Source organism: Miniopterus schreibersii, assembly GCF_964146895.1.
Source record: "Miniopterus schreibersii genome assembly, chromosome: 9".
NCBI classification, from domain to species: Eukaryota; Metazoa; Chordata; class Mammalia; order Chiroptera; family Miniopteridae; genus Miniopterus; species Miniopterus schreibersii.
Window position 1 is genome coordinate 84,029,473 of NC_138118.1, and position 15,530 is coordinate 84,045,002.

Genomic DNA, 15,530 nt, shown 5'->3' on the forward strand with positions numbered 1-15,530 from the left:
CGGGGCCTGCAGGAGGCGGCCGGTCAGTGACTCTCATCACTGATGTTTCTCTCTCCCCCCCTCTCCCTTCCTCTCTCTGAAATCAACAAAGATTTTTTTTTTTTTTTTTTAATGGTGAAATTCAACATCCATTTGTGATGAAGCCTCGGGAAATTAGGAGGAGAGGGGAATTTCGTCCGGATAAGGTGCTTCCAGAGGGGACCACTAACCCTTCTGCACCCAGGCCACAGGCCCCTGGGAGGTCCCCTCCGTGCGGAAGAGAAACGGAGAGGAAACGAAATTAAAACCACAGCGACACGTCCCCACACACCTGTCGGAACTGTTACAACCAAAGACAGCGAGGCTGCCTCACGCTGACGCGGACGCCGACGGGCGGGATCTGCTGGGATGAGAAACGTGAGTCACCCTGGAAACGGCCACAGCTTCTCGACGAGCCCCAGCCCCGCTCCCGCCCGGACGCGCACGCCCGGAACGAAGACTCGAGTTCGCACAGACGCTGCTCCTGAACGCTCACGGCGACTTCGTGGCGATGGGCCCAGGGCGGAGCCCACCCAGGTCCTTCAGTGGGCGAGGGGTTGGCAGAGGGCGGCCCGGCTGACCACCACACGGACCGCGGACAGAAGGGCCAAAGGTTTAATTCCCAATCAGGGCACAAAGCTGGGTGGCGGGTTCAGTCCCTCACCTCCGTCAGCCTGGGTGCAGGAGGCAACCGGTCAACGTCTCTCTCACGTCAATGTTTCTCTCTCTCTGTCTCTCCCTCCCAGTCTCTCTAAAAATCAATGGAAAAAATACCCTCAGGTGAGGCTTAACCAAAAAAAAAAAAAACTCTGCATCCTGTGCGATTCTGCCCCGGCAGGTCCCGGCGCGAGGCCGTTTCCCCTGGCGGCCCATCGTGTGCGGCCCGGACCCGGGGCTCCCTTCCCCGCCAGCTTCCCGGGGCCCAGGCGGCGTTTTAACCGCCGCAGGCTGTGCCAGGCCTTCCTCCCCTCTCGCATCGGTGGGGAGAGTGACACGGCTCTGGGAACCGGTCCACTGTGCCGAGCTCTCCAACACGCTGGCAGCGGATCCCTCCCAGTATCTCCCTGTGATCTATTTTTAACCCGCCTTTACCTGTGGCCTCCCTCGCCCGTCCCCGGGACGCTTTGATCTGCCGGCTCTTCCTTCTTGATCCAGGGCGCCAAGGCTTTTCTATGTCAAAGAGCCGGTCGTGGCATCCGGCTCAGACACTGCGAGTGGCCTCCACAGCCTTTGCAACACTTCCCCGGGGTGTCCTTCAACCCAGAACCCGGCATGAGCCTTTTAGGGGGAGGAGTCCTGGCCTGTGGGACCTGGGCTCCGGCCTCCCGGTCCCCCTCTGCCACCGGCCACTTTGTCACTCGCTCCACTCTCCTTCCCAGGTCAGTAAAACTCCCCAGCCAGGCCCTCTTTTCAGATCACAGGACAGAACCCGGTTCCTCCACACTCGGGGGTGAAGCACAGGCCTGGGTCAGCTCAGAGCCCAGAACCCAGGCGGACACCTTCTGTCCTGCCCGGACCCTGTCCTGCAGCCTGACAGCCAGGAAGAGGGGTCACCTCAGCATCTCCAAGGCCCTCTCAGGGGGTCGGCCTCGGGACACTGACGACTGAGACGGAGAACCTTCTGGAGGTAAAGTGTCCAGTGAGCAACAAGCCCCCGACCGTCCTTCCCCGGCCCCTCTGGGTCCGTGGGCCACCCCGAGGACACAGCTATTCCAACGTTCCCACCTGTGGGGAGGCCTTGCTGTCTGAGACTCAGGGAGGCCATGCCTGGCTGCGCCCAAAGGGAGCAGGGCAGCAGGCCACTCAAAACTCAGATTTTGCATCAAAGCGTTCGAACTTTCTTTTAAAATGACCTCCCTCGGCAGGGCTCTTAGATCCAAACCATAAAGGGGAGGGGGCGGTGCTCCTGGCATCGCAGCAAATGTCACCTTCCTCCCAGGGTCGCCACAGACTCAGCCAGGACCGGCCCAGACACTCAGGATGACCCTGGCAAGGACGCTGAATCCTGTCCCTGCAGCTGGGACAGACGCAGGGTTCGACGCTGGGTGTCTGCATGTCAGAGCGGGTCCCTCATTTCCCCTCCCACAGACCCTGGTGGCACAAGCACAGACCTGTCCTGCAAAACCCCTGCTTCGTGCACCAAAGCCTCTGACCTCCACGCCTCCGGGTAGACACAACACACCGGCCATCGGCCTCTCCTAGTGCATCTGCCAGTCCACCTGCCTGCCTGCAAATTCGGCCTGCGAGTCCTCACCTCCACGCTGACCTCACCCTGTGCTGACCCCTCCCACGGTGCGAGGCCCCGACTCACTCTCAACTTCTCCTGCTCCTTCCACGGGGGCCACAACAAGTCAACGGCCTCCACTTCACCACACGCACCCCCCCCCAGGCACCCCAGCTCCTGCTCCCGCTCCTGCTCCCCCAGCTCCACTGAGCAAGGACCCCATTCCCAGCCCCACAGCCCCAGCCCAGCACCTCCTGCTACGGGGGCACCCCTACCCAGCACCTCTCCCAGAACTGGGTGTGTCCCCAGGACCCCTCCCATCACCCAGGACTGGGGTGCCCTCACTGGGTCAGGCTGGAAAAGACTCCAACAGGGGCTACTGATCGAACTGCTCTGTGAATGAGCTGAAACATGAAGACAGATCCTGACGACCCCCACACGGTCAGAGCACCCCTCACCTGTAACTCAGGGACTGCGGTTTTCACACTGACGGTGCAGGGCTGTACAGAGCTGCCTCGGCCACCTCCAGGCTACCCTGGACCTTCCAGGTGGCCCCCGGGGAGCCTCAGCCGTGCCTGCCGGTGCCTAAGAGCCCGAGAGGCAGCCCAGCCCCATCCAAGCCTGAGTGCCCCCCTCCACCATCCCAGAGAGACAGGGCTCCCTGGGCCCGCGAGGCAAGGGGGGGACCTGAGTGCCGGCGACAAGGGACAAGGCTGCCCAGGGAAGCAGCTGTCCCCGTGGCTGACCCGCAGGCTGCCCCTCCGTCAGTGGGGGAGTCCGGCAGGTCCCGACGCCAATGGCCCTCGCTCAGGATGGGCTGTGACATCGGGGGAAACGACCGGCCCATGCACCCCATCTCCTTCCCGAACGGTGCCGCTGTGAAGCCACAGGGCAGACCACCGAGGAAAACGAGCCACAGGTTTGGAAACATGAAACACTGTCACCCAGGGAGAAGCAAAGCCGGAGGGACGGCCCTCGGCCAGCCACCCACCTGCTTCTCATTTTCGTCCTCGAGCCGCAGCCGGTCCTCGATGCAGGTCCGCGCCTGCAGGAAGGCCCTCCGCTGGGAGCGCTCGGCCAGGACCCTCACGAACACGCCGTACATGTTCACGCTCAGGAAGAGCAGGGCGTTGGCGCAGAGCTGAAAGGGAGAGGACAGCCGGTGGGAGGGGCCCCGGGTCCCGGGAAAGAGCCACAGCCCGGCCTCTGCTCCACACGTCTGTCCCGGTCGCTGTGGAAATGGCAGGTGCCAGGGCCATTGCTCCTGGGTTAACCAGAAATATGCCCCAGACAGGACGGCCCGCGGCTCACAATCACGCAGGACAAGACAAGCACAGTGCCCGCCCGCGAGCCGCAGGCCGTGGTCGTGGGGCTCCTGCCAGAGACCAGGCATTGAGGGCAGGGCAGCCGCGGGATGAGCTGCAGACAAGGAGAGGAGAGACGGGGTCCACCTGGGCAGGGACCGGGGGCGGGGTGGGGAGCAGCGGGAGGAGACAGCGGGCGTGGAGGGCTGCAGCCTTCAGGTGACTGTCACAGCCTCAAACACATGCCCCCGAGGGGGTTTACAGACACGGCTGCAGCTGGCAGTGACTTCCATCTAGAGATGTTAGGGCTGTTCACAGGAGGTGACGGGAGACAGGCCGAGGGACATGAGTCTATAAACCCCAGCACCCAACTGGCATCTCCAAAAAACAAGAGTGAACTCGTGCCAACAATATGAACGCATCCGGAGCTGCCATCCCAGAGGAACTGCCTGGCTCGTCTCATTCCTCAACATGGATGTTCAAACGGGGCAAAGTAACCTCTGCACCGGGCCTAAAGCAACATTGTTTCCTAAAGAACTGTTTGCAAGGATCACAAGAAACAGATCTGATGACTCCCGGGCTGAAAATTAGAAACATTGTTTAGAATCAGTCACTGTTGCATTCTCTGCACCAACAGCAACGCCTCCTGCGGTGGATGGAGCTGTTTCCCTTCCACTTCTCCTAAATACCCATCACCTTTGACTCCTAATCAGAACATTATTTGGGCTCCTGCCTGAATCAGTGTTTCCAGAATCGCTGTTCTTATTGATCACAAATGGATGCTTGTTGCCTCTGACTTTCAAAGGCCTGTTACTTGGGGGGTTAACAGTCATCAGCAAGCTGGAAGGGCCAACTCGGTCTCACGTACACCTGCCAGGGTAGGTGCACACACCTGCACATCTCAGACAGACACGAGGGGAAACACTCCCCCTGGAGACCACTGCACAACACCCTCTGCCAGCCAGAGAGAGGGCCGGCTCTCCCCTGCGACGGGCATACAGGAATGGCTGCAAGTCCTCTAAAAACAGTGCCCACTTTGACCCTGAACAACCCCATGTGGCCCTGGTCATCTCTGCCTGACCCTGGTCATCCTCCCTGTGACCTTGGACATCTCTAGTCCCTCTAAACCTGGGGACTGTCTCCTAGTTGGACGTGAACCAGGTGTAGGTTTGGAACCAGGGGCAAGTTTGTTTCTGTGCGGCCCGTGTCTGGTGCTTCCTGCCAGGTTGGGTGGCTGTGCCCGGGGGCTTGGGCTGGGTCCCAGCGACCAGGGAGGTTTTCTGTCCTCTAACAGACCATCTGTTGTATTTGGGCATATGCTCGTGCCAGTCTGTTTACAAAGGCACTGGAAGCAGTTGGAAGACCAGTAAATACGAAACAATAAAGTGCATTTTTGTAGAGTCAATATTTAAACTGCACTGAGCATGTTTAACATGCCCACGGGCACAGTAGGGGCACGTGCACTGCACAAAGCACATCTTCCCAGGAGACGCATAATCATTTTGGCTCCCAGCCTCAATTTAATGTCTTAAACATGCAGAACATATGACACATGGGACATCCATCCTCCCAGGAGACAGCAGCGACCCCTCCCAAGGTGCCGTCGCCAACAGCACCCCAGTCTCCAAGGGCCCCTGCGATGGAGCCCTCAGCTGTCATCTCCTTCAGGATGGGCACAGTTGGTGGAGGAAAAGGGGCCCAGGTCAGCCCAGCGCAGGGGTTCAGGAGGCCAAAGGTCTGCCCATGGGCCAGGCAGACGTGGCTTTTCCAGAGAGCAAGACCTCAGCTGGCCGGGGAGCAGGGATGGGGGAAGGCAGGTGTCCCCACTGAGGTAAGGGTGGGACAGAGGGGCTGAGAGACAGGCCGGGTGGGGGCACAAGGGCCAGGGGAGGCAGGACAGTTTGGCCAAGGGGCAAATCGCTAGTAGAGTAGGGGACAGGTCACCCGGAGCCCTACCTTGTCACACCTCCACGCCCACCTTCTTTACACCTTCCCTCTACTCCGGCCACGAGGAGGCCCCACCTGGTGGCCACCGGGCACCTGGCTGACCTCCCAACCTGTTTTCCCGCCTCCTTCACTCACACACCTCCGCCATCAGGGGCCTCAACAGGGATGACAGTGACCGAGCCAAGGGAAGCGAGCCCAGACGAGGTCACCTGCCAGCAGGTGTGGCGAAGACGAGGTGCTGGGTCACTGGCAGCAAAACAGGCTGGGGGGCCCCCAGCCCCAGGAGGGGCGCTGTCGGCAGGTGAGTGCAGTGCGTATGGCAGGTCGCACTGGGGCAGGAGAAGCAGGGGACCTGCTTTGTAAAAGCAGGTGCTGTCTTCACCTCTCACCTCAGGACAGCCATCCAGTCCCCTCACGGTGCCGCTCAGCACCCACCCCCACCGACCCGTCACTGTCGCCAGCGCCCGCATCCACTGCGAACCTGAACGCATTCTAAAGCAGCAGCTGTGATGCCCTTCATACAGGCGGGGAAACCGAGGCTCAGTGAGGGAAGGGCACAGCCAGGAGCAGCGACCCCCAGGCAGGTAGTCCCCAGGCACCCGCTCCCAGTGTGGGGTCCGTCCCCCTAGAGCCCAGGGCTCCCTCCTCCTGGGGGCAGGGCAGGGCTCTGTGCCCAAGGCTCCCTGACACACTGCTTCCTCTCTCCTTTAACCTTTTAATTCTTCAAAAGACATGACCGGAGTCTGTACAGAACATTCTTTACGGGAAAAGGGGCAGCTGACAGCTTGCCCGTCACAGAAGCAGCTATACCCTTGACCCACCAGCACTCCCTGCAGCCCCTCCTCGCCCGCGGCTGCTGCCTGGGCTCTGGGCTCCCTTCTCATCTCCTGGGGAGGCTGACCTGGCGGGGGGCTGGGGAGAGCTGGCTGTGGGGGCCAAACGCACAATAGATGGGAGGGTTGTGGGGGGAGGGCTCTAGGAGTAACCCCCCCCAGAAGATCAAGCGAGGCCGGGTGCAGCCCACAGGAGGCAAGCAGGAGGCCTGTTGGGGAACAGGGCCTCTGAGCCGAACCCTAACCCTGCCTGCCCCCATCTTCCCCCTTCCCTCCCGTCCCCCTCCCTGGGGCTAGCAGACCTTCCCCCTTCCCTTCTCTCTGCCTTCACCCCTATTTCTCTTCCTCTCCTGGCCCCCAATCCCGCCAGGTACTCCCTCCTCCTGCCCTCCCAGCCCCGCCCCCTTTCCGGCCCCGAGGTGAGGTCCAGAATTGTCCCTCCAGTGGGTCCTGTGGTTCCTCCGACCACATGAGTCCAGGCATGAAGTCTGGGGGTGCCTCGCTCTCTCCTCCCCCTCCCAGCTGCCTGACTCCCATCCCCCGCCAGTTGTCTGGTCCATCCAGCTTCCCCCTCGCCCCTTCCCCCATCTCCTCCCTCTGCTCCCTTCTCTCCCTGACCCCTCTGGCTCCCACCACCCTCTGGCCAAAATGCAGCCCAAGGCAGAGGGGGGATGGGCTGCACCCGCGGAAAAGCCAGAGAAGCTCCGGAAGCTCCTCTTGGCAAAGGAGGAGCCCCCGGGAAGGGCTTGCGGGTCCTGGTCCTCGCCACCATCTCCCGGCCGGGCCCAGACAGACAAAGTTCGGTCTCATGATTGAGGTCGGAGCCCTGGAGGACCAGGGGCGGTGGGACCAGAGCTCTGGGCGACCTTGGCAAACCCAGTCCTCCTGGACCAGAGAGGGGTCCACCCCGGGCACCAGGGCGACCAGAAGGGGCAAAAGTCCTTCCCCCTGCACGCTGGGCGGGGGCTCGGGCTGGGAGGGGACGCTGTCAGCCTCCGGCGCCCAGGTGCACACAGGAGAGGAGCCCCAGGCTGCGCGCCGCGGGAGGAACCCTGCCCCGGGCAGCTCCCAGCCCACTCCCCGTCCTCCCGCGGGATGGGCGCATCCAGAGCCCCGCCGACCGTCACCAGCTGCCTGACCTTGGCGCAACCCTTGCCTTCGCCACGCGGTCTCCGGTCTCCACACTCCACGCCCGGAGGCGCGCCCTGGACTGTGCCCCCGAAGAGCGCCCAGCCCCGGGGGGCCAGCCCACTCGCCCCCGGCTTGCTGAGTGACCTTGAACGCTCCCCACAGTCGAGGCCTCAGTTTCCCCGCCCGCCCAGGAGGCAGCCGCGCCTCGGCCCCGCCCGGGCAGGTGCGTTCCGCGCCGGGCACCTACCGTCCTCCAGAGACGTGGGCGCTTGGCGGGGACCAAGGTGGCCGTGACCAGCAGGTGCGAGGCGGCCACCGCGACCCCGAAGCCGACGGCCAGCGGGCTGCGCACCGGCAGCAGGGCGTAGGACACGAAGGTGACCAGCAGGAGCTGCCAGACGCCCTGGTCCGCGGCCGCCGCGGGGAAGCCGGCGCCGCCGGGCGCGAAGGGGCAGCAGAGCAGCGCGAAGGTGAAGCTGAGGAGCAGCGCCAGCCGCCCGACCTGCTGCAGCTGCCGCACCCGCAGCGCGCGGACGTTGGTGACCACGAGCAGCGCCAGGAACAGCACGAAGTGCACGGGGAGCGAGCCGCGCGCCAGGCCGGACCCGGGCCCCGGCGCGCCCAGCAGCTCGGCCAGCGCCAGCGCGCCCGCCAGCAGGCTGAGCACCGACAGCGCCTTCAGCGCGGCCGCCTGCTCCAGCCGCAGCGTGTAGCCGCGGAACAGCGCCTCCAGCTCGGGGCACGCGAACTCCTGGGCGCACGACCGCGGCCCGCGCCGGCCGCCCGGCTCCGCCGCCCGCTCCGCGCCCCCGGGCTCGCCCGCGCCGCCGCCTCCGCCTCCGCCTCCGCCTCCGCCTCCGCCTCCGCCTCGGCCGCGCGGCGCCCCCGCCATCCCAGCGCCATGCAGCGGGCGCGCCCCTCGCCGGCCGGGGCGCCGGGGCGGGCGGGCGGCGAGGCGCCGGGCGGGCGGGCCGACTTGGGGCGCCGGCTGCCCCGCGCGCGCGCCCCGAGCGCGTCCCCTCCCCGGCGCGCCTGCGCACTGGCGCCGCCCGCGCCCCCGCCCCGGCGCCCCGGCGACCGCGCTGCGACAGCCGAGCCCCGAGCCGCCCGCGGGGCGCGCGGCGCCTCCCGACCCCGCGCCCCCGCCCCGCCCGCCTCGGTGTCCCGCCCGCGCGCGGGGCGGCCCCGGTACCGTCTCCCGCGCTGCCCCGGGGGTTAATCCCGCCAAGTGTGTGCTTCCCCCCGGGCGCCAGGCCCCTCGGGGCCAGAGGGGCTCGAGGCGCCACCCGCGCCCGAGGCCGGGTCCTGCGAGAGGCCGGAGCAGCGCCCGGGACCCCGCGCCCCTCCCCGCGCGGACCCCCGGCTCCTCCAAACCCGGAGCGCGCGCGGGGCGCGGGCGCGGGCGGTGCCCCCTGGGTGCCCGCGAGCAGAGGCGGTCAGGAAGCAGGCGTGCGGGGCGAGGCTGGTGCCGTCTGCCCCAGGGGAGCTGGAACCCGCAGGCAGCACCGTCCGCAGGGTTTCAGGTGTTAGGCGCCGTTCTCTGGACCCTCTGGTTACCGGTGGGCTGTGCGTTATGTCCTCGTGATTTCATCAAAGGGAAACAGAAATTCCCAAAACCTGATCCGAGGACCTGGGACCAAAGGCCGGAGGGTGAAGCGACCGGGTGAAAGGCACAGGCTGGGTCACACCTGTGGGGCTGTGTGGGGGCTGGTGTCTCAGGCCTCACCGCTGTCCTCACGCAGCTCAGGGCCCCGGGGCGCAGTGAGGTCACCCTCGCGGCCCCACCTGCTGCTCAGGGCGCCCTGGACCGGAGGCGACCCCTCCTTTCATGGTCAGGAAGCAGAGCCACAGAAAGGACGAGCCAGAGCCGGTGGGAACTCAGCCTCCGGGCGCCAGCCGGCCCCGTGGTTAACCCCGAGGGCAGGCCGTCCGGGGGTGGGCTTGTCCTCTGACCCCTTCATCTCTCCGTTTGCTGCGTTGGACGCAGACGGCCCCAAAGGGCAGTCCGCAGCCTGGGATGAAGGGGACGTCACCCGAGAGGCAGTGACATGCACACACCCCGAGCATCACCGGTGCAGTTGTGTCCCCCCAAGTTCATGTGCTGAGGTCCTCGCCCCCGGGACCTCAGAATGTGACCTTGCTGGGAAACAAGGTCGTGGCAGGTGCAGGTAAGATGCGGCTGCACTGGAGCAGGGTGGGCCCCAGTCCCCCGTGACTGTCCTCCTAGGAGACAGGCCGCACCCGAGAAGGAGGCTGTGAGGACCTGAGTGACGCTGCCACAAGCAGGTCCTTCTCGGCGCCTCTGCCCACGCCTGGGTCCCCCGTCCGGCCTCCAGGGCCCTGAGAGAAGTGTCTGTGGTTTGAGCCCTGGCGGCCCCAGCAGCCTGGGCACCTGACGCCTGCTCTGTCCCCGATGACTTCCTGGTAACAAACGGTGACTACTGACCAACAGCGAAGGGCCGTGTCCCCTCCCCTGACCGAGAGCCTGGACGGCTGATTCAGGACCAGACGCAGCCACAAGTGGCCGTAGCCTCAGGCCCAGGGCTGGGAGGCCTGGGGAGGCCGCCTGGGGGAAGGTGCCCCACTCCTGGAACCAGAGCGGGGGCCCCAGCCCAGATGACTGGGACCCAGGGCGAGGGGGTCCTCGAGCCAAAGCCACGGTCACAGCTGGATGAGTGGATGGATGGTCACTGGACAGATGACCAGGGCGTCTCTGAGCCCCACAGCAGAGGCGACGGATCGGACTCACCTTTGCGGTCCCTCCAGGGGCAGAGGGGAAGACTGATGGGATAAGCACGTGTCCACCACTGGGGCAGTGGCTCCCCCAAAAGGCCTGCAGCTGGAAGGAGTGCTCAGGCCACACTGGCTCTGCAGCTACATAAGGCCCAGAGCCACCTTGCCACCCAGACTAGGGGCAAAGGCACAGCTGGGTGGGGCCACCTCCTCCAACACCAAGCCAGGGTCCCTGGGAGGTTTCTGTGTCATCTGGTGGGACAACAAGTGGCCTCAGGAGGCGTGGACACCGCCTGTGGGCAGAAGGGTGCAGGTGATCCCGGGAAGGAGGCCATGGTGGACACTGTCGGGCAGAGACCCCACGCCCACGGGGTCAGGAAGAGCCCCCTCCCTGATATAACTACACATCCGTCCCTCTGGGAGCCAAAGTAATTCCCTCCCCTTCTTGTTTTCTCTAAATTGCTATTTCTTTCTACTAAATTCAGAAGAAATTAGATTCTGGGCAGGTGTGCTTGGGTATTTCCGAGAGGAGGGAACTCCGTGCCCAGCGGTGGACGTTGGACCAGGTGCCCGGTTCAGAAGTGGCTCTGCCCTGCCCTGCGTGTGGAGACCTCGCTCTCCTTGGGAACTGCTGGTTCCCGTCTGTGCCACGCTGTGGAGGGCACAGCTCTTCCTTGGGGAGATCAGCCACTGAATAGTGTCCCTGGACAGGTCTTCGCTTGTCTCTGGTTATCCCCGGGTGACGGCGGCCTTGCGAGTGGTACAGTGGCCACGTGTCTTCACCTGGGTGTGACCTCAGCCGTGGCCTCAGCCATGGCCGGGATGTGGGAAGGGCAAGGGTGAGGCGTGGGGAGGGACAGGCAGATGTCCAGGCCCCAGGCCTGGCTGAGCACCACCCGAGAGCACGTTGGGGCGGAGCTGTGACTATCATGCTCCCCGAGCACCCCAAGCACCCCTCGCTCAGTCTAGAGCCACGTCCACACAACTGTCTCAGGAAGGACCCTGAGTGGTCACTTTTGGAATCGGCAGGACTGAGGAGCTGGGCCTGAAAGGAACCAGAGAGGGTGACCAAAACTGGGCCGAGGTCTGTCGGTAGGAAACTGAGGTTAGGAATGACTCCACCCAGACTCGAGGCTAAAGGGGTGGGTGTGAGCTGACCACCCTCTTGTTCCTGGGAGGGTGGGAAGGGGGCAGAACCTTCCAGAAGAGGCCCAGGGGACAGGCCTGCTGGGCAGGGATGCTGAGGATCAGGGGACGGGGCAGGAAGTCGGCGCTTTGTTCTCTCCCTGCGTCCCCCTGGGCCTGTCCTTCCCCTCCTGGCTTTAAGGACAAGGGGTTGGGCTTTCCTGGCCTCCGGTCCCCGTGATGACCTGCTGAGCAAGACCCTAGGGACGCACTTAGTACCTGCTCTCCCAGGGGACAGTCCACAATGGGGACAAAGACAGCGCCCCAAAGCTGGCCAAGGCCTCAGTTATTTATAGTGACACAGGGGACCTAAGCTCACCGGCATTAAGTGGATTTGTGCAAACCCTCCTGGGGGGCGGGGCCAGAGGTGGGGGCTCACCCTGCCGGACCAGGTGAGCTGAGAATAGTTCTGCCGGGGAAAGTCGGCTGTGACAGCCGCCCGAGAGGCAGGGAGCTTCAGCCGGAGGATTTGTGCTAAAAATAGAATCGCTGGCTTGTGGGTAGAGAATCTGACCCAATTAGAGATAACCAGTTTCAGGAATTACTGGAAAAGAAATCTCATTAAACTGGTTAAATATAGGCGCCAGGGACGGAAAGGCCTGTGGAGTTAGAAGGAAAACCCAAGTCCAGGGCGCTGACCACACGTTCTGCACCTGCCCAGGGAGGGGCTCGCTGGAGACACACCTGCGACAGGCTGCAGGCCGGCGCGGCCGGCAGGGGCAGCTGTGGTCTGGCTCAGCGGGCCCCCCCACAGGAGCCTCCGCTCTGGGTGACTGTTCTCCCGCCACGGCGCCCAGGGGTGGCCGGCCTGCCGAAGCCTGAGCTGGGCAGCATCCCGCCCACCCAGAGCCTGGGTCGGCGGGCAGGGCCTCACCCGCGGGGCCCGTCAGCCTCCCTGCCCGCCTCCCTCCCGCTCCCCACGTCCCACCTGTCCCCAAATGCAGGGGATCCGCCCAAAATAGCTCCCTCCATTGCACCTGTGCTCAGCCCACGGGGGTGGCCTTCTGCCCAGACCCCTGGGGCCCCCCGCCCCCCAGCCCAGGAGCCCTAACACAGAGGGGGTCCCACCCATTCCTTACCGTGAAAGCAGCCCTCCTCCCCCTGCCTCCAAGCGTCCCCCGCCCCCAGCGTGTTTTCCCAGCCCACAGCCCAGGGGAATCCCTGGGAGGAATAGCCTGTGGGGTGTGGGGCGCCTGAGAGAGCTCGGGCAGCACCCACCCCACCCTGCCCCTATGTGCTGGTCACCCCGCTCCTACTAGTGACACCCCTGCTGTCCCCTCTGTCCCCCGTCCAGCCTCCCCTCTGCGTTGGCCAGAAACCTTCCAGCTGAGGTCAAAGGAGCAAAAGCGTCTTGATGGCTCCTGAGGCCCTAACCAAGTCTTCCTGACACAGCGGGAGTGACAGTGCAGGGAAGGTGCCCTGTGCCTCGGGTCGTCCCCAGGTCAGCTCTGTCCACCTACCGGCCAGCACTGCCTGACTGCTGGGCCTCTCACGGTCCCCCCCCTGCATCCACCTGCAGTCTGCTGAGAGCCTTCCCGCTGAGCCAGGACCCTGTGCTCACGCCTGGGACAGCCAGCCCGGAGCCGGGGTCCCCTCTCCACCCAAAGGCACAGGGGAGTCACGGAGACACGGGGGCCAGGTCACTGAGGGAGGCTGGGAGGCTGGCAAGATAAACGCGGTCATGGGATCCACCCTGTAGGGGCCAGCTGGGCTCCCTGCTCCTGGAAGCAGCCCCACCATCGCCCCTCCACGCTCCCCAGCCCACTGCCCTCCTGTCTACCTTCAACGTGGGCTGAGTGAGGTTCCCTGGGCTCGTGTCCTCCTGGAGCCTCAGCACGAGACCGTATTTGGAAATCAGGTCTTTGCAGAAGCACAGCCCCCACAACACTGGCCCGCACACCTGAGCACACCTGAGCACACCAGCACCTATGAGCAAAGTTTATTAAATAGTATATAAATCTAAAAAACAAAAAGCTTAAACATTAGAAAATTATAGCCCAGCTGGACGTGGCTCAGCGGTTGAGCGTCGACCTAGGATCCAGGAGATCAGGGTTCGATTCCCGGTCAGGGCACATGCCCGGGTTGCGGGCTGCAGCCAATCAATGACTCACCATTGATGTTTCTCTCTCTCTCTCCCTCTCCCTTCCTCTCTCTGAAATAAAGATAGATTTTAAAAAAATAAAAATAAATAAATAAAAGTTACATGGCAAAACTCGCAACTCTAATTTAAAAAAAAAAAAAAAAGAAAATTATAAGGAGCCAAACCGTTACTATTTGAACCTTGTATGATATTCTACACAGAAAATTCAATAAGACCTATACCTAAGTTATTAGGAGTGATATCCATTTAACTATATGACCGGATATAAGACCAATATTAAAAACTAACCACATATTTATACCTTGAAACAAATAGAGACAGAATTTTCCAAAGGACCCCATTGATAATAGCAGCAAAAATTACAGGGTTCCCGGGACTAACGCTAACAGAAAAGGGAGAGTGATGTAGGGCTGAGATTATGAAACTTTGTGGAACCAAACGAACGGACAGGTACCTGTGTTCAGGGCTGAGAAGACACCTCGGCCGATGTCCTCTCTCCAAATCGACCTATAAAACTACAGCAAAGCCATCAAAACCCCAGAAGCGTTTTCTGAAACACATTGACCAGCTGAGTTTAAAGCCCCGTGAGAGGCCCTGGCCGGTGTGGCTCAGTGGTTAGAGCGCCGGCCTGCGGACTGAAGGGTCCCGGGTTCGACTCTGACCAAGGGCACCTGCCTCAGTCTCTGCCCAGGTCGGGGCGCCTGAGGGCGGCAACCAGTCGATGTCTCTCTCCCCCCCTTCCACTCTCTCTGAAAAGCAACAGAAAAAATATCCTCAACTGAGAATTAAAAAAAAAAAAAAGAGTGTGGGCTACGTCGTCTGTGACAAGGAGACACAGGGAACACCCAGGCCGGCCCCAGGAGAGGGAGGTGACAGAGGCGGCCGTCGCCCCGCATTTGCTGCCATCTCCTGGAGACGTGTTTGCAAACGTGCCCTGAAAATCCGTGGCTCGCGATGCCCCGTTTTCTCCTCCTTAGAAACGAGAGCATCGGCCTCCCTCCCTGGCTCTGTGACCCCGAATTTGCTTTGAAAGGAGCAGGGAAACGATTTAACTCGGGGGCTGGGGTGTGACAGGTGAATTTAATAGCGACACAGACTGAGTTAGTGGCACTTCCCCCTTCATCCCTCAGAGACCCCACTTTCTTCTCCGGTCACCAGGGGGGAATTATTTTGAAAAGAAAAAATGCTGTTCTAACAGCTATAAGCAGCTGACATTGTGACTCTGAACCTTTTAAGAGACGTTGCATTTTGCAAAAATTAAATCGCATCAAACCCGGGTCTCTGGGAACCCAGCGCCCCTCCCCCACTGAGCCTGCCTCAGCATCTGCCGAAATATTTTGCCAATAAGCCGTTCAGATCCAAATATAGTCCTGAGGCTCGAGCACCGTCCAAGGCAATCGAGTGTCGTCGTGACATCCCAGGTGGCAGGCGGCGCTGGCTGCTGGCCTCGGTCCGATCCCTCACCACCTGTGGTCCGCTCCTGGCTCCCGCCCCCCCCGCCCCCCAAAGACTCGGTGGACAGAGGAGGCTGCTTTCTCTGCAGCCGGGAGGTGAGGCCGACCTGCTGCTGAGACGCGATGGCCCTCAATCCTCGCCCCCCCCAAATGTCACCTGCCTCCCTTCAAAACACTGAGCAGGTCCTGCCGTTCGTTTCCTGCTCACGGAGATGCTGCCTTTTGTCTCTTGTAAGCTGTGCCCCCTGCTGTCCTTTGTTTGAAAATCCTGTTTTGAGAGACTCCAGGGCACCTTCCGGCGGGCGGTGGGGCGGTGGGGCGGCCGCGTCTCCCACCAGCAGCGGCTCAGCCGTGCAGGGTTCTCTGCTCCAGTTTGGGGGCTGCAATGGTTTCCCCCCTTTGTTCTCCCCGGGTCCTTTATGTGACTTCAGGGATCGGGGCCCGGAGGTCTCAGGTCCCCTCTCAGAGGGCAGCACGCTCCCTGCAGGCACGCCCCTGCCCTCGCATTTTTATTTTTTTGTCAATTCTCACCCAAAGATATTTTTTGCATTGATTTTGAGAGAGAGTGGAAGAGAGGGAGGGGGAGAGGCGGCGAGAGGA

General features: G+C 62.7%; 1 protein-coding gene across 2 annotated transcripts in view; it reads right to left on the reverse strand.

Annotated features, from left to right (window-relative positions):
* Positions 1 to 8,194, reverse strand: part of ADCY1 (adenylate cyclase 1) — a 32,047-nt gene extending 23,853 nt beyond the window's left edge. Inside the window, exons 1-2 of one of the 2 annotated variants that reach the window (XM_081146490.1) lie at positions 7,705 to 8,194; positions 3,234 to 3,383 (exon numbers count right to left, since the gene is read on the reverse strand). In XM_081146490.1, coding sequence (XP_081002616.1) covers positions 3,234 to 3,347 — 114 coding nt within the window. In that variant the 5' untranslated portion in view covers positions 3,348 to 3,383; positions 7,705 to 8,194. The remainder of the gene's footprint in view (positions 1 to 3,233; positions 3,384 to 7,704) is intronic. The other variant, XM_081146489.1, reaches the window with a different exon arrangement.
* Positions 8,195 to 15,530: the final 7,336 nt, after the last annotated feature.